This window comes from Cnephaeus nilssonii, assembly GCF_951640355.1.
Source record: "Cnephaeus nilssonii genome assembly, chromosome: 17".
Taxonomy (NCBI): Eukaryota; Metazoa; Chordata; class Mammalia; order Chiroptera; family Vespertilionidae; genus Cnephaeus; species Cnephaeus nilssonii.
Window position 1 is genome coordinate 25,092,192 of NC_137088.1, and position 22,380 is coordinate 25,114,571.

The following is a 22,380-nucleotide window of genomic DNA, read 5'->3' on the forward strand; positions in this document are numbered from 1 at the left end:
CTAGCGGTCATTGCCTGAAGTCTTTTCTCTCCCTCAGGCTGGAAGTCCCTGGTTCCTTGTTCCCTCGCCTGTTTCTGTTATGACACAAGCTTGTTTAAGACATGGAGCCCAATAATGAACATTCTATTCCAGCCTCAGATGTTGCCAGAGCAGAGTACAGTAGGACTTCCCTTTGCCCTGGCTGCTGTTCCTATTCTGGCATCTGGAGATTGCATTGCCACCTTTATGTCTATGTGTCTGTGTCTGTCTGTCTGTCTGTATGTATATATATTATTCATTCATTCATTCAGCTGTCCTTTTACACTTTTTCACAGGGAGATCATGGTCTATTTAAATTCCTTGTCTTTATTAAGAGTGTTGTACTAAAAATACTGACTACTTTTTATTAGATAAATTGCTATTAATCTAGGATTCCAACATCTTGGTACAGTTCTTTTTAAAAATTAACTTTTCTGGTTTTCATAGATATTGCCTCCTAAGCATGCAACTACTGTCTTTTTCTTTCACAAAATTAACAAACTCTTTCTGGGTCTTACTGAAAACTAGGACACATCTCTTATCTTCTGGTGGCCAATGCCTAAGATTCAGTCTGTCCTTTTCAAGTTCACTGTAGAAGTTGACATTGCATGTTTTTTTTAATACGTTTTGTTAATCCTCACCCAAGGATATTTTTTCCATTGGTTTTTAGAGAGAGTGGAAGGGAGGGAGGGGGAAAGAGAGGTGAGAGAAATGCACTGCTTCCCCGCCGGGGCCAGGAAGCGAACCCACAGCCCAGGCATGTGCCCTTGCTCAGGAATCAAACCCATGACCCTTTGGTGCATAGGCCAATGCTCTGACCACTGACCCACACCAGCCAGAGTGACATTGCTTTTTTATTTTTTAAATATATTTGTATTGATTTTAGAGCGGAAGGGAGAAGGAGAGATAGAAACATCAGTGATGAGAGAATCATTGGTGGGCTGCCTCCTGCATGCCCCACACTGGAGATCAAGCCCCACAACCCAGGCATGTGCCCTGACCGGGAATCGAACTGTGAGCTCCTGGTTCATAGGTCGATGCTCAACCACTGAGCCACACTGGTCGGCCTGACATTGCATTTTTAAACAGAAAGTTCTTCCTTGGGCAGGAAAAGGTACTTTGTTTCCTTTATTGAATCTAAAACAAAGAAATTTAGTAATTTAACCAATTCCTGAAGGATCTATTTATCATATTTTTTATCTCTTTTTGCATATCTCAACTGTGGGATTCTTAGACTCCTTTTGTTTTTCACAAAGCTAAGTGAGTTAGGTCCATGGTGAGATCTCTGGGGAATTCAGGGAAATGCTAATGCTTACCAGAAGGCTAAGGGACACACATGAGCATGTGCCAAGCATAACTCATTCACTGGCAATCATCTTTCATATTCTTTTTGTTTTGTATTTTCTGTGTTAATACCAAGGAAGCATACTATACTGAATTGTTTGCTCAAAAATAGTATTCTCAAGTAGATATTTTTGCCTATATGCATCAGAAAGGGGATGATAAAGAGGAAAACTTCTGAGATATCGATCAGAAGATATGATTTTAAAACTTCAATTTGTCTTAATAAGCCAGGAAAGTACTCATTGGCTCAACTGGCCAGGGAGGCTGAGTCAGAACTACAAACCATCTGTCTCTTTGGGTGAAGCTCTGAATGGATGTGTGCTTTTTGTTTTTCTTGATGTGTTACTGTCCCCGGGTTTTCCAGAAGGTTTAAGGCTAAATCATAGGTAAGAGCAAGTTCTCTGTAGCAACCCTCCTCCCCCAGCATTTGGAAAAGAAAATGGTATAAGACCAAATGGAAAAGCAAAGAGAAGTATTAAAAAAATGTAAGTTGTTCACCCCTAGTCCCACCTTTGGAACTGATGGGTTTTATTTCTTCTCCAATTAATGTGACCACAGAGTGGCCTACGATAAGAAACCACTTTCAGGAAATACCATTTCTATATAGCTGCAAACATTTAACTGAATCAGGCTGGGTGAAAGAACGAAGAACAATCTAATGGTTGTTTTGTTCCTTTCCCTGTCCTTTGTAGATTGTGAAATTGAAAAAGTAGATCTTGTTTTCCTCATGGATGGTTCCACTAGCATTCATCCAGATGACTTCAAGAAGATGAAGGCCTTCTTGGCATCGATTGTTCAAGAGTTTGATGTCAGTGCCAACAGAGTGCGTATAGGCGCAGCCCAGTTTAGCCATACCTACCGGCCAGAGTTTCCACTGGGAACGTACGTAGGGAAAAAGGAGATATCATTTCAGATTGAAAACATCCAGCAGATCTCGGGAAACACACTCATCGGCGCTGCACTCCAGATGGTGGGGCATTTCTTCCAGCCAGACATGGGCAGCCGGATAAATGCCGGCACCCCGCAGGTGTTGCTGGTCCTCACAGATGGCCAGTCCCAAGACGAGGTGGCTCGGGCTGCCGAAGACCTGAGACACAAAGGTATCGACATCTACAGCGTGGGCATCGGGGACGTGGATGACCAGCAGCTCATTCAGATCACCGGGACTGCAAGTAAGAAACTGACGGTTCATAACTTCGATGAGCTGCAGAAGGTCAAGAAAAGGATAAGTCGCAACATCTGCACCTCAGGGGGTGACAGCAGTAAGTATTCAGATGTGTCCCTCAATGTGTTCACTGACATTTTCCCTCAAGCTCTGTTTACGGCTGGTGGGAGAATTTAGATTCCTGCCTCTGGATTTCAAATGGAAGGTTTCACAGTTATCAAGTATTTTCTTGTGACTTGTGGATTGAGAAGCAGGGCATCCGAGAGAGTTGTCTTTTCTCCCCCTTGCCTCCTGGGAGGGCATGCCCTCTTTGTAAATGGGAATCCTTCGATTTCAGACGCTGTGAGGAAAAAGCCGTTGTTTATAATCTGGTTGGTTTCAGAGGCTGGAGAACGTGTATCAAAGAAACAAACCATTTGACAGATTTGGGTTGCCCGGCAATGGGGCCTACAGAGCGGCCTAGTGCTGCGGTGCAAGGATGCAGGGAATGTCTTTAGAGGGTTATGTCTTTATCATGAAACGTTAGTAAAGTACTTCTTAAAACTCAGCACATTTTGACATTTTCCCCCAGCCCCGCAACAGATGGAAGGAAAGGTAGCTTTTTCTATTTTTGTATAAAAAGTGCCTAATAGGTTGGCTGTGATTCTGTGTAATGGTAAACATTAACCCTGGATTTTCACCAGGGAGAGAAAAGCCTACACAGTTGCTAAGAGCAGCTCTGAAGACGGGCAACCTGGCTGCTCCGTGGCCATTTTTTCTCGGGCAGTTTCTTCTATAAGTTTGATTTTCTCATCTGTAGAATGCGAACAATAGCAGCACCCAGTTCAAAAGATCATTGTGAAACCTAAATGAGAAAATGCATATTGAAGCTTTACTTTGATTAAGCATGACACCAAGGATGTAATTATAAAGGGCTCTATTTTTGTCTACCACCGACCCATGAAATTGATTCATGAGGGCCAGCTCCTCGCTTTCGGGAGATAAGCGAACCTCTTCGTGGTGCTTCACTGTCCATCCCAGTGTAACGATTCAAACTTCAGACTTCATTCAAGGGCACTCTGCTTTCGTAGCCAGCCACAGGCTGCTCCCCTGCCACAGAGAAGAGGCCACCTGTGCTTGGCATTTTATCCATTGTTCTCACCTCTTACTTCTACCCGCGCCCCCCCTCCCTTCTCCAAGGCCCTGCCCTCTTCTTGCTAACCATGCTTTCTGGCCTTCCCAGAATGGGCTGGAGAAGGGAGAGGTACAGGGGTAAGAGAGCTAAAGAGGTACAGGGAAGTTGGCACCTGACGGCACATGTCAGCAATTGGTTTTCTATGACGGTAGCCCGTGCCTGAAGTGGGGTCCATCCCTTGGTCCTTCAAAGATTTTCCCACCTTCCCCGATCATTACCCGCCCCCACCATGGCACATTTGTCAGTGGATCTTTTTTAAAAATATATATATATTATTAATTTTTTACAGAGAGAAAGGGAGAGGGATAGAGAGTTAGAAACATGGATGAGAGAGAAACATCGATCAGCTGCCTCCTGCACACTCCCTACTGGGTAGGTGCCCGCAACCAAGGTACATGCCCTTGACCAGAATCGAACCTGGGGCCCTTGAGTCCACAGGCCAATGCTCTATCCACTGAGCCAAACTGGTTAGGGCGTGAGTGGATCTTTCCACCATCGTTCCCTCGAGGAAGATATGCATGTCTCAATTCCAGATGTTCCCATGCCTTCCTCCACTCTGAGCATCTGGTGATGCCTCCAGCTTTATTCTGCTGCCATGACTTTGCCCTTCCAGTGGCCTTGTTGGACAGGAGATCAGAGGAGCCCACAACAGCCCTTTCTTCTAGGCAACCACAGCGACTCCATGGGAAACAGGAACATGTCAGTTTCCCTGATAAACACTGGAAGTTATGTGCCCCCGCCCCCAGTGTGGCCACCTCTCCTTTGCAGAGAGAGCAGCATGCTAACCTGCATCTCATTCCTTAGAATTTCTAGGCTTGGGTAATCTCCAACTTATCTCTTAAAGCTCCTCTCTCCTGACTTCAAGAAGAAATGACCTCCTTTCCTTATACATGTGTGTATGTGTATATGTGGTGGGAGAGCTCACCACACATCAACAGCTCTCTCCAAAAATGCTCTTCTGGACTCCCAAGTTCAAACCTTTTATAAGACCCAATGTGTAGGCTAAAGCTTAAGAGTCCGAGAATTGATCAGGGACTATATTGTCTTTGTAAATCCTGCTTCATGATCTCCCCGTCCTTTGGCATGTGTCTGGTGACTTCAGCCAAACCTTCTACATTAACTTAGTGTTTCACATGAAATACCCATTTACAGTTATTAGGCAGGAAATTTTTCTTGGAACTATCTATTCTCTACTTGAGAGAGTAAAAGAAAACCATGTGGAAAGTCAAAGCCAGGAGTATATGCACCAAGTAGTGAGCGAGTTCTCTTTAAAGGAAACAATCCTGAGTGTGAAGACAAATAAATAAGGAAGGAAAGTACCCCAAGATAAACTTGAAGTCATTATGGCAGCAAGCAAGAATGTGAGGCCTTTTATAGCCAAGCCTGTGGGCTGAGGACTGAGGAGGCTGGAATGAACACTGATAACGCTTCAAAGGCATGTGCAAATATATCAGAGGATGCCTGTTCTTCTTAAACTATAAACTCTCAATTCAAGGAAATCAGACAGAAGCTTGGTGTGGCTCAAAGCGAGCCACACTTACAATATGAACATCTAGCTTTGCCTCTTATTAAAATATGCATAACTTTGGAGACATCAGTATCCCTTCTTAGTTTTCTCATCGTGAAGTTACATCATCTCCGTTTCTCTAATTGTACACTATGATTTCATATGTGTGAAAGGAAGGGCAGCTGCATGGGGATATGAGAGAAGTGACTAAGGATCAATATTTCTGGAGCATCTATCAAGGGTCAGGTGTGGTGCTCTAAGCATTTGGAATGCATTAGCTCAATAAAATTTCCCCAAAACCTATATGGTTTATATTTTTACTAGGGGCCCAGTGCGTGAAATTCATGCACTGGTAGGGTCCCTAGTGGCTGTCAGCTGCGGGCCGGGGCCTCCCTCCCTTCCCCCAGCTGCCTGCCAATGCTGCTGCCGCCAGCCCGGTCCTCCCTCCCTTACCCCAGAAAGCCCCAATCCCTGGTCGAACTCCCAGACAAGAACTGGTCGAAGGAACAATTTGCATACTATGCTTTTATTACATAGGGTTCCCAATTATAAATGAGGGACTCAAAGGAATATTGCTAACTTGACCCAGAACATACAGGACATAATAGACTAAGCAAATTTTGAAACCTAGGTCTGACTGCAACCCAGTTTTGTTGTTGTTAAATTAAGCTGCCTGTTTTCTTGACCTAGTTGTTGTCTAGAGTATCTGATGCTGATGTTATAAAGAAATAGTGTCTAAGCGTTCTGCCTCACCAATTTCTATCTGGAACTGAAGACATCATGGGTTTGTACCTTGAAATTGTTTCCATAAGCTGCTGCTCCCTAGTGAAACCACTTACTGTTAAGTTGTCACTTTCAACATCACAATCTAGTAGCAGAACTAGTAACCTATCTGACCTATCAACACTACCCAGGAAGTAGTAAAATAAGGTAGTTTGGCACACAGACTCCAAACAAGCCTAGATCTGAATTCCGAGTGTGAGATCCACTGCAGTAACGGTGAGACCGCGGGTAAGCTGCTCTGTCACAGCTTCCTCTTCAGCAGAATGAATATCAGAAGAGTTCCTACTTAGTCTGTTTCATAAGGATAAGTGAGATCCTGAATGGGATCTAATGTTCAGTGAGTAAATGTTCAGTGAGTATTAATAACTATCACAGAGTGTTGCAGAGGGTATATTTATAGGAAGTGATCCTATAAATGCAAAATACATGGAGTGATGAGTTGGTTCCCAGAAGGACAATTTACCAAGAGGTGCTTGGTTTAGGAACTTAAATATTTTATCAATATTTTAGAGCCATGTTCAAATTTAATATCTCAACATATACCAGATTCCTCTAAGCAACTAAATTCCAAAGTCTGTTTTTTGTTGTTTTTGAACCTTAATTTGTGTTTATTTTCCTGATTTTTCTTTGAGCCTGGCTATTCTGACTACCTAGAGAAGACCAGGCAGTTCTCAGGATAGGAAAGTCCTGCCTTTTTCTTTGGCATGGAGCCATAATTAGGTAGCCAAAGCATCAAGTGTACCTCTTATCTATGTATCATCATGGAGAGATGAATCAAAAAGGAGATTAAGCAAAAGGCCAGTCTGATTAAGATTAGATAAGAGACACCCTCTGGATTTGATTCAAGGAATGTGGGAACTATAAGGAAAATTAAATGGTCATTTCCAGCTTACCTTAACAAGGGTCTCTGTATGTCCCTGTCTTTACTGGGCTCTCTAGAAAATGGAGCTCAAAGCAAAGTTTGTGCTAATATTTTATGTACTAATACTTCAGAGAAGCAGGAGTGAGTGGAAGGGAAGTCATACAGGAAAGGAGGGAAAGTAATACAAGATGTATGTTACCAAGCTAGCTACAGCTTCTTGAGAAAGCATCACCAGCATGTTGGTCATTCAGAACACCGAGGAAACCACACCGAGGCACCATATAGACCTCCTGGGAATAAAGGAGGGGATTAATCTGCCAGTTCCTTCCCATCTATGACCTCTCATTGGTCAGAGATTACCCCATGGAGAGTCAATTCTCCCATCCTATGTGTTGTGTTATCCAGCCCTTTGGGGAAACCAGATACAGAATCCACAGTGCTTTATATCTATGGCTAAGCATGGTGGAAGGAGCCAGAACTCCCATGAGTACAATTGGGTTGGACATGGGCATCAGAATTATTGTGGCTCTACTGTAATGAGCATGATGGAGGCCATGTCAAAGTCCTCCCCAACCCCACACACAGCATTGGGAAACCAGACAATGGTGGCAGCCGAGGCTCTCCATTGGATAAATGTCCAAGTACTTGGTGTGTGTGTGTGGGGGGGGGGGGGGGTTGGGGGGATGGGGGAGGAGGTCCAAGCAAATCTGGAAGAGGTATATAAACTAAGTCTTTTACAGTAACTGTTTTCTTAATCATTATTTTCTTTTTGAAATCTCAGATACCCCTTCTTTCAAAGGCCACACACAAATTTATACTTGCTAATAACTGCCAACAGTCTGACTTTCCCCTTTATTTTCTCAAGAATCTGTCTTCTAATCTTATTAATATATCATACCTCCTGCTGATGGCAGATTCTTCTAATTCTTAATAAGAATCTGCCATCATCAACTCCGATTAAGGACTTTCTTTATAAGTCAGATAATTAAAATCAGCTTTTGGGTCTGGCAGGGAACCATAAGACTATAACGGTCACTCCAATCCATTCTTTTCTGTTCTTTTGTATTTTTATTTTGAAACATAATCTTATTTTTGTAGGCAAGAAAATGAATTCCCAGAGGGGTTAAGAGATTTGCCAAGTTATTTAGCAGTAACAGAGTCGTGACTTGTACATGACTAACACTAAACTTTGTGCTTTCCCAGTCAAAGACCTCCCCTTTCCATGCCTCCACATGCTGTTTGTAAGGACTAGTCAAATGCTTAGGACTTAGTTGACTTCTCCATCTTATCACCCTCTGTAGCCAGTCCTGTGAATTACCTTCTTAATTTCCCTGCACTTATTGCCCCTCCTCTATTCTCCTCACTCTTGCTATCCTAATTCAACCCTACCTTTCTCTTTGGAAATCCAATTTTAACCTTCTCCCTAGCTCAATTCCTCAACCATCCCTACCTCTTATTAACTTTGAAGGCTTCCAATTTGAGAGCAGATGTCTCTGTAGAGTTTTCAAGGCCATTACGTGAGTCCACTCGTTTAGTCTGGCCTAATGCCTCTAATTGTGTTTAAACTCATAGCTGCTAGCTCTGTAATTGCTCCCCAAATTCTATTCCTTGGATCATATCATCATGGAATTATTTGCCAATTTGAATTAAAGAAACACGAGGAACTTATTTACTAGACTTTGTACTTTCAGTCATCTAGACCAAAAAAATAAAATACTCAATTTTTATAGGGGATAGTTCCCAGGATTCCTCAATGACATTTTGGCATTTCTATGTTTTTTATGTGTGTTTTTGTTTTGTTTTGTTTTCTCACAAGAGACTGGTTTCCTTGAAGGCAGTAACATATTTTGGTTACCAAATGGTTTTCTAACAATGTTCATCCCAGAGGGAAATTTTCAATCTCAAGATAGAAACGAAAGGATATAGATTCAAGAGGAATTTGGGAAAGGATAAATTCTTATGCTTCCTTCTGACTAGTTTCTTTCTTTTCATTTCACTTTCTGACTATTGGGGAAGAGATTTTTCCAATAAAGTAAGTGCAATAAAATTAGAAAACCCGCCATTCAGGTTTTCTTAATAACATATTGATTCACTTCAAATGTCATAGTGATTTAAAATCGATTATCAAGTAAGGCTTTTATATATTTTCCCTCACCTGACTCTTCTCATTAAAAATGAATCAAGTTACTGGCCCTTGTTTTAAGAATTGAAACTGACATTTTAGTTCGAAAGATTTGTTTAACTGACCAGTGTGTCTGGAGGTGGTGAAGGCAGACATTTGTTCACACAACGAATATCTGAAAAACTGCTCATCCAAACAAAGCGAGTGGAGGATATACACTCCTCCCCTTTAACTTACCAAGCAAGCTGTGTATGTTGAATTGATTAAAAAAAGGTTGAAGTTTTTTAGCCAAGCTAAAGTTCTTGAAAGAAGAGCGTATGTTACATGACTTTATTCTTCTCTAATTATCTTTTCTTTATGAGGCTCAGATGAAAATAACAAGCTCTTTCTAGTTTCTCCAGTGCTTAAATGCCCCTGGAGTTGATAAGAACAATAGCAAAGCATTTTTTAAAATACGTTTTTATTGATTTTAGAGAGAGGAAGGGAGAGGGAGAGAGAAAAAGAAACTTCAATGATGGGAGAGAATCACTTGGCTGTCTCTTTAACCCCCACCTGGCACACTGGGGATTGAGAGGCAACCTGGGCATGTGCCCTGGGAATTGAACCTGCGACCTCCTGATGCATGGGATAACACTCATTAGTGCAATACCTCTCTAAAAATTTCTTGAACCCCAATATGGCATTGGCTTTGCCTTCCTGAATGGCTGAGCTCTGCAGGCAGCACCATCTTTGATGTGGTTAAATGTGGGGCATTTGGTGCCCAGTTTTTCACTGGTAGGACCTAAATCAAGCAAGATTTCAAAGGATCTCTTGGAGCATTTGTTTGCCATTTTACTTTTTCTTTTCTGAATGGATTTTAGAAGACAGAAAGAGGAAATATTCTTTTTGTGACGTTAAATAATCAAAATCATTCCTTTAGTTCTCTGTGATTTCTTTTTCTAAATTATTGCTCTATACAAATGTTTTTATATTTCCCTTATACTTTAGTATTAGTTGAATGTTGATAAGTAGTGTGACGTGAATTTGTGATTTTAGACTCTTAAAAATTTTCCACAATATACTTTAGATATTTAAATGACTCTGCATAGCTTTTTCAATAGCCACGATAAAATCTTTCAGAACTTTGTTATAGAGTCATCTAGATTTTATACCAGCTAAAAATTAATAATACTGTATACTTTTGCGGGTTATGAAAGAGTGATTCTGGGCCTCTTCCATTATTCCCTCGTGTTCTTTCTCATTTTCCAACTTTGTAACTGGAATAGAAATAAAAATTCCAAGTCCCTTGGTTCAGACATGGCATCCAAGTCAAATAAGGGGATTATTTGATCTAATAAGGTCTGTTTTTTTCCTTCAATCCTAGACTGTTTTGTGGATGTTGTGGTTGGATTTGACATCTCCACTCAGCAGAAGGGGCAGACTTTGCTCGATGGCCAGTCTTGGATGGAAACCTACCTCCCAGACATCCTACGTGCCATCAGCTCCCTTAATGGGGTTAGCTGTGAGGTGGGCACAGAGACTCAGGTTAGTGTGGCTTTTCAAGTAACCAATGCCACGGAACAGTACTCTCCCAAGTTTGAGATCTATAGTGAAAACATACTGAATAGCTTGAAGGATGTAACAGTGAAAGGACCATCCTTTCTCAACACAAACTTCTTGAGTTCCCTGTGGGATGCCTTTCAGAATAAATCGGCTGCTCGAGGCAAGGTAACTTGGTTTTATTTTATTTGTTGGTCTGTGGTTCCGATGACCTCCCTTTTACTCATGTTTCTTTCTTGGATACTTTTCCTAGGTGGTGCTCTTATTTTCAGATGGATTGGATGATGACATTGAAAAACTTGAACAAAAATCTGATGAGCTTAGAAAAGAAGGTATTGAACATGGGGGAGGACTGGGGGAGGGATGATAATTGATTTTTATACTCTCAGAACTCAATTCTGGCTCTTATGTTTCCAGGCACACAGCCCTGAATTTGACAACCTTTCTACTCTGTATGCACTTGGCAGAGCATGAGTTCTCAGAACATTCTGGCATTGACTTTTTTTTTTTAACTCATGCCCTATGTATATGAAAAAACACTGAATACAAAGTCCTATTTTTTCTCACGTATTACTCTATTTCTTCCTCTCAAACTTTCCAGGAAAGTGTTCCTGTCTAACTTTGCCTCACATGATCTAATATTGCTACTTGTTTAGTATCAGCAGAAGTGACCATGTATTTCTTTTAGACCAAGGAATGGGAGAGTGGGTTTATGTTCTTCAACACTCTTATCGTTTTCAGAGTTGCAAGCATTATTGGACAAGTTTACTCATGTTTGGGAGCTCTCTAATCAGTTCCTTTCTTCAGACCAGAGAATGACCAACCATGGTGTCTATGAGTGTTTAAAGCTCTGGTACCAGCTTTTGGCTTCAAGAACTAGTGCCCAATCTGGCTTCTTGTCAGTTCTTACCCGAAATATGGATCAGTGGAACGCATCCAAATGTTCTGGTTTGACTAAGAATAAGAAAACCTTCCTGTAAGTGGATGCTGCTGGTGCCCCTCCCAGATTCCCTCTTCCAGCCAGGTCCCCTTCCCCCATTCTCCAGCTTTGAGTGTTGGGTGCTAACAACTCACAGGTCCCCTTTCTCTGAGGAATTGCCGTTGGTCAATGGGCACCACCTCACTTGGAAGGTGACTTCCTACCCCATCCCTGGGCAGCAGGTTGAGTACATAGAGTTTGATCTTTGTCTCAAAATAGCACCATGTGGTGTGATTTATGTTCTAAGTTCCTCAGGGGACCAGGCTGACACTAGACTCCAGCGGAAACACTGTCTTGCTCAGCTCCTTTCTCTGCCCTGCCCTGCCCCCCCCCCCTTTCTTCTGAGAGTTCTTCCTCAGTAAATTGTGTGCAGCCAAATCGCTGTCTCAGGCTCTGTTTCCAGATTCTCTGACCTGAGACATCTGCTTCTAAGCTTAGTTATTGGAGATTTGTCTTTACTCTTTTGGTTCTCGCTCTTCCATCTTAAACAAACTGCAGAGTTCACTGAATTTGCCGCTGGAGGATAAGGACTTTTATTTTGCCCTTTATTTACTAAAGCTACTTTCTCTATATTCTATCAAGTCTTGGCATTCCTTTCCTGAGTTGTAGTGGAAATGTTAATGAACGGGACCCTAGCGTTCTTAGTGGGGAGGTGTTTTGTTTGTTTGTTTTATTTCAGCTTTCCTTTTGGGAGGAAAGATGTATCTCTTACAGACAACATCAAAGTTTTCTCCGAGAAGTTTGTCTTGGGACACCCAGGTTTCTAAGACCAATCTTCATTCTTCCAATTCCCAAAGAAAAATTAGTAAATCGATTTCAACTTCAGAAGCTACATTTTTTTCCATATCCTCAGAAATTCAGGATCTTTGGGAGAGAGACAAAGGGATGATGGCCATATGTTCTTTGAAAAATGTCAAATGGATAAGGATGTCTCTAGCTCTGGCTTTCCATATTTAAACACATGATTTCTGGTGATGCCGGGGCCTATGATCTATTGACCTTACCATATTTAAACACAGACCATTTCTGGTTCATAGGTCGGCGCTCAACCACTGAGCCACACTGGCCAGGCTCTGTGGATCCTTTTAAACTCACTATCTCGCTGTTATAATTTCCCCTGTCTCCAATTTAATTAGTTCTGGAAAATGTAATTCCTTTGGTTCTCTGATTAGTCTTGTTACTTGTCAGGCTTTTATTGCTGGGGGAAGTAGACAATAAAATGAGTGTTCCTCTTGCAACTGTTTTCCTAGAATAACAGTTTAGACACACACATGTGCAGAAAGATTAAAATAACCCAACCCCCCTCACCTGGAGACCTGTACCTTGTGTTGGCCAGGCCTGAATGCCCTTATCACTGTTGCTCTGACTGGAGCCACCGATTCAAGTGACCTGGCTGATCTTCTCTACATTGAATTTGGGAAAGGATTTGAGTACAAGACCCAGTTCACTATTGGAATGAGGGATCTGGGGAGCCAACTGTCAAAGCACCTGGTAAGTTATTCAGAAAAGGCAGGTGAGTTTAAATTTTCTCTTTGTTTTGTATACAGGTTTAAAATTTATGCTTATGAATTTGAACTAGTTTTTTTCATTGGGGAGTGCAGAAAGAATTTTCTGAATTAGTGGACAGTTGAAATAAGAGGATGTTTTTAAAGAAAGTAATACAGTAGAGAGATGTCAAAGCATGTTTGATTTACATGCTTGGCCAAAAAAAAGAAGGAAAAAGAAGCAACTGAAGAGCACTTACAGTCCTGCTCAAATTAAGTGAAGGAATGTAAGTGCCAAAGAGAGTGTGAGATCTGAGAGTCAATCAGCTGCTCCCTCAGCCAGCCAGTTTGCACATTCCTTGTGGGTCCTAAGTGTCACAGCTCACCACACTGAGTGTGATTCTAGTGCCTAAGATGTGTATTTTCCCTGCAACATGCCTGTGAGAACCACTTACATTTAGGGTTTAACTGGAGAAAGAGCCATCTGCTCCAACGTTGAGGAAGAACTAGTTGGATAACCTCCTCTGTTGTACTTGATGAGCAATGGAAAGATTTGTGAAGGCTGCCTTCACTGACTGAGATTTTTGCCTTATGATCTATTTTTAAAACCTAATATTTACGTGAGATGCGTCTCAATCATATTTCTTTCAGAAACATATAGGATTTCAAACTAGAGTGATTAAGTGTTACCAAGTTGTGTGGCAGGCACTACTTTCACCTTAATAAATGGCTAATAATTTATAATTTGCTTATAATTTATAAAACCTATAATTAGCAAATTAGGACACTCTTCAATAAAGTGAGAGGTCCTGCTATTTTGCACCTACAGAATTGGTATATAAATAAATGTGTAAACGCAATTTGTTCAGTGTAGTAATTGTGCAAAAAATAATTGCTTAAAGAATATGGAAGTTTTTCCCTAACCGGTTTGGCCCAGTGGATAGAGTGTCGGCCTTATGACTCAAGGGTCCTAGGTTCGATTCCAATGAAGGGGCACATACCCAGTAGGGAGTGTGCAGGAGGCAGCTGATCAATGTTTCTCTCTCGTTGATGTTTCTAACTCTCTATTCCTCTCCCTCCCTCTCTGTAAAAATAATAAAATATATTTTTAAAAAAGAATATGGAAGTTTTGTTGGAATTTCTTTCTACATGGGAAAACAATCTATTTTTAACAATGTATTTTTTATCTCTACTACTCTTAGAAATCTGTAGTGGTAATTCATAGCAGGAGGAAGTTATTCCTCAAAATAATTCTGTCAGTTTTTAAACATTACATAAATGCAACACATTACAAGAAAAACTTAATTTTAGACACAGAAGATTTATTTTAATGTTAATAGTAGAAGTGTTAATGCGCTTAAAAACAGGGTTCAGGTGTAGGGTTCCAAAGAAAGTTGATATTATGTAATTTGAAATCAGAGTCTATTTTGTTATTATTATTTGATTTCATGTGTTTCAAGTGTTACTGGGTTTGATAGTTTCAGGAAAAAGAACAGAATTTTCTAATGTCAGAAAAGAAACATTATATAATAAGAGACAAAGAAGGGAAATTGCTAAATAGTTATCACAAAAGATTGCATTTTTCACCACACTAGAATTTTGATGGGAAACTTCTCAATACAAAGGCTGATTCTGTCCCTCTAAAGGAAAATCATGGCATTTACTGTAAACAGAATTTTCCTAAAAGTAAATTTTGTGGGTTAATTGTAAAACTACAATGGAATATGTCTATTATTCAAGGTCTGATTAAATTAGACCCAAGATGAGATTTACTCAGATATTTAAATATAGAATATAATCAGAATGAATTTTTGGCCAGAGTAGACAGAGGAATACTCTCCTCCTGCCCCCACCCTCTCCAGCAAGTGCTTCTGAAATGTTGAACATGCAACTGGTGTTTGTGAGACCCTGTCACACTGTTTTAAAAGTATTTTCCAGTGGGCTCGGTTCCAAGCAGTGTGACATTGGGCACCATCTATACCCTCTAGCATACAAAGAATTCACAAGACAGGAAATGAAGAAAACAGCATGCATTCATTTTATTGAACAAAACATTGGGGGCAGACTTATATAGGGCAATCAACAACACCATGGTCAATGCTGGGATGGGGTGGGAAGAGGAAATCACATAAATTAGTATACAATGAGTTGGCCATGCCTAAACTGATAGCATTTTGAGAACACAGAAGATCTTCGAGTTGAATTCGACTTCCTCATATGCTGGAGAATGCAGATCACAGAACAAAAGATGGATGGTAAAGAATGTCTCATGCGTTCTCTCTAGAGCACGATCACTTTAATGGTGAACAGGCTTCTGAAACTGACAGATGTCTGGATCACACTGGTGAGCTTATATGTGTGTTTGGGAAGCAATGTCACCAAATGTATTCCCTGCCTTCCCCCAAGGTCAATGTTGCTGAAAGGACTTGCTGTTGTTTATTCTGCAAGTGCTTTGGAGGAGATGGAACAGTGGGAGATCCTGGACCACCTGGGAAAAAGGTAATTTTAAAATGTATGGCTCACTTTATTTGAAAGGAGTATGTCTTTCAGACATGAGTTCAGGTGAAGTAAGGGGTGATTTTAACTTCTGGATAGAGCCTCTGAGGCAACCTGTTATTCTCTTTTTATATGTCAAACTAGATGGTCAGGGCTTTTTCTTGGCATTCTAAATTGGAGTGTTTCTAAAAAACCTTTTGTACAAGTCTCAGGAGAAACAACTGCCAAGATCATTGATTATCCAATGTTCTGGCATTGATGACAGTGATGTAGGAAAATCAATTGTCGTCTTTCATGTTGAATAATGAAAAGCTCCTGAATACCATTGTCATTTCAATTTTCATTTTTAATGACTGCAGAGCCATTTAAATCAGGAATATTTTGTGTAGTCTGCTAAAATCAAGCTAGATCAGATCACCCTGTCATAGCAAAAGATGTTCAGATGTTTTATTCAGCTTTAGCCAGACCCAAATGTTATCACAGGTGTATAGACAAAAACAGGCCAATTATGAAAACAGTAACCAACAACAGACTAACCAAAAAATGTTACATGCCCTGTGTAAAACTATGTTCTGGGAGTTTAGGAAATGTTCAAATATGTACAACCATATTAGGATGTATTTAATAATGATTTCAATACTGCTTGTTTATATGTGTGTTTGACTTTTGAATAATTTATAGATAGCACTGTAACTCCCAAATTGTCATGGTTGTGTCTCCGAAGAAAGTGTTTGGACTAATTATTTCCTGATTGCTTCTATTTCATGTTTAAAAAAAAAAGAAGTGGTAGAATTTTCTTAAAATCGGGGCTCAGAAAGAATAGAAAGAAATGTGGGTGGTCTATTTTTTATATTTAGCATAAGTCATAAAAAAGATTTTTTAATGAGAAGAGAATAATTCTAGTTTGTCAAGGGCACATACAGCTGTGTTCATTTGAACATGTGTCTGGACAAAACTCTAGCACTATATATAACCTCAGAGACATATGGACATATTATGATTCACTCACATATACACCCCCTTGAATTATCTAGATACTTGTCTCAAAATTCCATTTATTTTTATGTGTATAAATGCAGCCTAAGTTGTAGCAGAGAACTAAATTTTTTCAAACTCTTTTCTAAATAAAGTAAAACTGTAAAGTTGAAGAATTTTGCTTGATTACCTCTGGGTTTTGCTTTATGGAGTGTTAATGTGCTCTTCCTTTCCTTATTTCCAGGGACTCCCAGGTTTCAAAGGCAGTGAAGGCTACCTGGGAGAGGAGGGCATTGCTGTAAGTCAAGGGGTTTTTTTTTCCAGCCTCATTTATTCCTAAGGACATATCTACAACATGTAATCATTTGTGTCAATTCAGAGGACATGGGAAAAGTCAGAGGTCTTTCCTAATCCCCATAGGGCTTTGCTTCTGATGATCATTAGTGGTGATTTGTTAACCTACTGTCTCTTCTTTCACCATCCACCAACATTGCACAATGAACTCAATGCAGAACTTATCTTCCTCACTAGAGGAGTCAGATCACTGTTATTTCCCCCTTCCTGATCCATTTTGCACAGGTAAACCAACACACCACAATGTTTATCAAGGATCTCACTCTTTCTTGCATCCACCATCCCTTCCTTTTCTTCCTCTCCCCTTCCTCCCACCTTCTTTCCTGTCTTCTCCCCTCCCTCCCATCTATCCATCCATGCATCCATTCATTTAACAATTATATATTAAGCATCTTACCATTTGCCACATTATTTACCAAAGTTTTCTCTCACAAATGTATTCATTATAGTGCTAGGCCCTAGAAATTAAAATTAATGAAAGACAAGGATGGTTCTTAGGTAACTTCTAGACTAGTAGAAAGGCAGATAAGACAACTGTGTTTTCAGCTGTTACACACAAGTCCCATACTAGAGGTACAGTGAGATGCAGTGTGACAGAGTGTAGCAGAACAAATACATAACAACCTCAACTAACAGCCTGGGTGGCAGTTGGGGCTTGGAAGAAGAAGGCTAATGCTTGGGCAGACATCTGAAGGACAAATGGAAACTTCTCCGGGCAAAGTTTGTGGGGGAGAGCATTCTATTACAGAGAGAACGGTGATTTCAAGGGCATGAGTCATAATTGTATGTGTGCAGAATGGCACATGGTCAACCTGTATGGATCCCAGTTCACAGTGAGAGGAGGTTATATGTCAACTAAGATTTAGATTATTGGGAGTCTTGAATACCCTGTGAAAGATTTGGAGGTGCCTTCCAGTTGGTGGGCAGTCATTGAATGATGTTATGCATAGAAGTAAAAATGATGGGGCTATGGATTTAGAAAGCATACCCAGGCAATAATATGGATGATGATAAGGCAGGGATTGCAGGTGGGAATCATGCAGTAGTAGGTGCAAGGCAAAGTGGTCTTAATCTTAGTATGAATGGGGGACGGTGTGAATGGAAGTAAAATGAACATAACTTACTGACTACTAGGGAGAGAGAAGCTGAAGATGACACCTTTGTTTCCAGCTCACAAGATGTACAGTCTGGTGGGGTCACCATGACAAGGACTGCAGGAGCAGCATTTATTTTAAGTAAAAGAGAGAAGGACAATGGATTTTGGTCTAGAAATCATGCCTCTTGCTTAGTTCATATCTGACGCATCCTTCTCTGAAGTCTCACCAAATTTTTGTTATCTGTTCCTGGAATGCCTCCTGAAATCTTGAGACTACATCTTAACTGCTGGTTGTTTTATATAGATACTGCTCTACCCATGACAGTATCCACATGAGATCTAAAGCAAAACAAAGTTGTCAACAGAGTAGGTCTGATTTACTTCCATGCTTAGTTTGTATAAACATGAATTCTGGATTGTAAACTATGAGCAGTCACACTATTTTTTTTTTCCCAACACAAAACTTGTCAAATTTTCAAGACAGATTCCAGATTACAATATAAAAAGTTCACCTGGGTCTGTGCTCTTTCTCAGGGAGAAAGAGGAGCCACTGGACCAGTGGGAGAGCAAGGTACTAAGGGATGCTATGGCGCCAAAGGTCCTAAGGTAAGGGTCACAATAGACATTGTGAAGTCTTCCCAACATTAATTCTTTCTTCTTACACTAACCACTATTTTCCTTTCTATTTTCAGGGACTCAGAGGACTATATGGACAGGAGGTATAGTACCAAACGTATCCATTTATCTTCTCATCTGCTACCTAGAAATATTTTTATTTTTGAGATTATTGACCAGTAGATTGTATGCATGAAGTTTCTGTTGACCTTCCTTTCTTATTATCAATGATTTAACTTTGTTTATTCCTGTATTTTATTGCAGGCAATGTATATTATTTGTTGACAGTTTTTATTACTGGGTAATCTTTGATATTACACAAGGCCAGCCTAACAAAGAGGTTGTCTATGGGACACAAAATTAGCCTTTTTGTTTGGTGTCTGACCTCTTTGCACATAAATGTAACGCACTCTATTCTGATCACACCTGTCTTTTCAGGGAGAAGTTGGGGAAAACGGAATTGATGGATTAAATGGTGTACAGGTAGAGCTTTCTCTTTGTGCCATAAAGACCTTACTGAGCTATTTTCTCATTAAGAAAATGGGTATTTGAATTTCTTCTTCTGTTTCTTAGGGTGACAATGGTCAACCTGGAAGAAAAGGAGAAAAGGGAGATGAAGGATCCCAGGTAGGGATTCAGTAAATAGACAACATGAAAACTATACTGGGGATTAAAGATGTGATTAACAGAGTAGAAGCGTTACCTTAGGTGTATAAGTCATCTAGTGCCACAAAATTGCTTTGTGATAAACAATCACAAAACCTCAATCACATGCAACAATAAACTTTTATTTCTTATGTGTCTGAGACATTCAACTGATGTAGGTTAACCTTAGCTCATGTAGGTTGCCTGGGGACTTTGTTCCACATGTCTGTTATCCTATTCCTGGGACCAGGCAGCTGTCTGTCCATGTTGACCATGACCTTTTCCTGGTCTTGGCAAAAGCACGAGAGGAAGTAGAAACACACAAGGTCTCTCAAGACTTCTGGAGGGCTAGGCTTGGGAATCTCACTGTGATGTTTCTATTTCTTTCTGTTGGCCAAATCACATCACAGCCAAACTCAGGGGTAGGGAATTTTGTCCCCACCTCCCTCCCCCCATACACACACACAGTTGAAAGGTACTACAGAGTTACATGGCAAAGAGCAAAGGTTCAGAGAGGAGTGAATAATTGAGGTCATTAATGAAAAACAGCTACCGCACCAAGAATGGTAGCAGAGTGTTGACAAGAGTGTGGTGCAGGGCAGCACGTTGAAAGTGTATGCTCTTCATTCTCATCTAGAACAAATACCAACAGCAGTCATACTTCCATCATTGACTTTATCTTTTATCTGTCTTTAGCATATGAACAGTTGAGTCAGAAACCCACTTTCTAGCTAATGCAACCACCTTGGGGAAATAGTCTTTCTGAATCCCAGCTGCCTCATTAAAAGAAAGATAATAAACAATACCTGGTTTATAAAGTAGTTGTAAAAACTAAACAAGATGATAAAGGTGTCTGGAACAGAGTTCACCATTGTGGCAGATAATTGAGGTCACTCTTAAATTATTCATATGATGCCTGAAACTATTTTTTTTTGGTTGTTCCTCTTTCTAGTTTAAAAAATAACTTTGGAAAAAATATTTAATTATTCAAATCAAGGAGAAGATAAGCTCCTTGTGAATATTCATGTTATTAAAAAGTCTTGTTTTGTCCTTCTCCTGATTTTTATTAACTTTAGGGAAGTCCAGGAAAGAAAGGGCTTGCTGGTGACCGTGGAGCAAAGGGCCTGCGAGGAGACCCTGTAAGTGCTGGGGCTGTGCGGGCTGTGAACTAACATCAGGGCTCGGATCCCATCCGCTATTGACAGAGTGGCATCCCCACTTTAAGGTACTGCAGTAGCAATCCTGAGTTCAAATCGGCACAGGCACAGCTGTGGAAGTTTAAAAGGAGGTTTGTCTTGTTAGATCCATGTCGTAAACAGGATGAGAATGGACAGTGAGAAGCCCTCACCCTTCATTTGCACGTGTATTTTTTGAGAATACACATTCAGAAATGTCCTTGTGCTTCGGAGCTGTGAAGGAATTACGGTGTACTTCATCATCTTCCTCTGGGTACCTCAGAATATGGACAGAGGAGAAGAAACAAAGCCATATGTTTTTTCCATTCTCCAAGAGTCTTGAGATGAAGCACATTAGCTTCATTGCTTTGAATCCAAGCCAGCTAAGATTATGTTAGGCCAAACTTAAGACACAAGGTGCTTGCCCTCACAGGAACATAACCCAGTTAACGGTGTACAAAGTGTTGATTTGATACATTTATGTATTGCAGTATGATTATCACCAGAGCGTAGCTAACTCCTCTATCATGGCACATAATTATCATTTCTTTTTTGTGGTGAGAACATTTAATATCTAGGCTTTCAGAAACCTTGAAGTATATAATATACAGTCTCATTGTCTCTAATCACTATGCTGTATATTACATCTCCAGAACTTATTGAACTGTAAAATACATCAGAAAAGTACACAAATTATCAATGTATAGCTTGATGAATGTAAATACACCTGTGTACTCACCACCCAGGTAAAGAGAGAGAACATTAGACAACAACAAAGCATCTGAAAAACCCCCATCATGTCTACTCAAATCCCTACCAGTCCTCCCTAAGCTAATCACTGTCCTAGGATCATAATTAGTTTTACCTGTTCTTGAGCTCTAAGTAAGTGAATTATTTATGATATACTCTTCTGTTTCTGGCTTCTTTTGCTTGTGAGATTCATTAAGGTTGTTGCAGATAACAGTAGTTCATTCTATGTCATTGCTGTATAGTATCCCACTGTATGACTATACTATGATTTACTTATCTATTCTGTTTATAGACATTTGGGTTGTTACTGGGTTTTGCTATTATAAATAGCACTTCTATGAACATCTTTGTATGTGCCTTTGGGTGCACTGTTGCACACATTTCTGTTGGGTCTGTACTTTAGGAGTAGACTATCTGGATGATAATTTATATGCCTATATTCAGCTATCGTTTTTATAGCCAAACAGTTTGCAAAAATGTTTGTACTAATTTGTACTCCCACCAGCAATGTGCCAGAGCAGAATGGCTAAAATTTATAGACTGACAATACCAAGTGTTGATAAGGATGTGGGGCAACTGGAAATCTCACAGGCCCTTGTCTTTAATAACTCTTCCTCCAGTACACATGAGTTGATCAGAGAAATAATTTGATGCAATATATATTAGCAAATGTAAATGTTAGGTATGCTCTGAAGATAATTCTGTTTATAAAGTTGAGGAATTTACACTGGAACACAACGATGCTTGCTAAGTGACATCTCTTGACAATAGTCTGGTGACCTAAGAGTTTTCAAACAACTTCAAGCTATCTAATTAAAAACAAAAACTATCTACAAATACAGATATTTAAGAAATAGCAGCTTAAGTACAAAGACATTTCAGTATATGATGGCCAAAAATCCACTTGGGGCATTGCTATAAAACTTCCATTCAATTTGATCAGAATTTCCCCTAATTGTCTGAATGATAATATAAAATCTTTAGAGAATCTGAATAATATAAAGGGATTTCTATTTAAAAACAAATGTTCTGTGATTTCAAGATGACTGCAATTCAACCCACTAGAGCTTCTCCGTATTGTGCTGTTTGTCATTATACTAACTTTAGATGCTTCTCCAATGCATAAGAATTCTTCCCAGCCATTTAGGGATATACTGCACATCTCAAATCAAAGACAACTCTGTGGTTTCTGTGGGTTTCTATTTCAGGAAAAAAATAAGAAAAAAGATATTTTAAAAGAAGATTTATAGAGTAAATAGAACACACACAGTCAAATTATTTATAGGGATACATGCAA

At 40.0% G+C, this 22,380-nt stretch overlaps 1 protein-coding gene across 2 annotated transcripts in view; it reads left to right on the forward strand.

Moving 5' to 3' along the window:
• COL6A6 (collagen type VI alpha 6 chain) overlaps positions 1-22,380 on the forward strand; it is a 98,786-nt gene that overhangs the window by 12,183 nt on the left and 64,223 nt on the right. For both annotated transcript variants that reach the window (XM_079795497.1, XM_079795496.1), the window contains exons 7-17: positions 2,055-2,624; positions 10,339-10,682; positions 10,768-10,846; positions 12,830-12,984; positions 15,384-15,476; positions 16,693-16,746; positions 18,433-18,504; positions 18,591-18,617; positions 18,952-18,996; positions 19,087-19,140; positions 20,235-20,297. In XM_079795497.1, the coding sequence (XP_079651623.1) occupies positions 2,055-2,624; positions 10,339-10,682; positions 10,768-10,846; positions 12,830-12,984; positions 15,384-15,476; positions 16,693-16,746; positions 18,433-18,504; positions 18,591-18,617; positions 18,952-18,996; positions 19,087-19,140; positions 20,235-20,297 (1,556 nt within the window). The remainder of the gene's footprint in view (positions 1-2,054; positions 2,625-10,338; positions 10,683-10,767; positions 10,847-12,829; positions 12,985-15,383; positions 15,477-16,692; positions 16,747-18,432; positions 18,505-18,590; positions 18,618-18,951; positions 18,997-19,086; positions 19,141-20,234; positions 20,298-22,380) is intronic.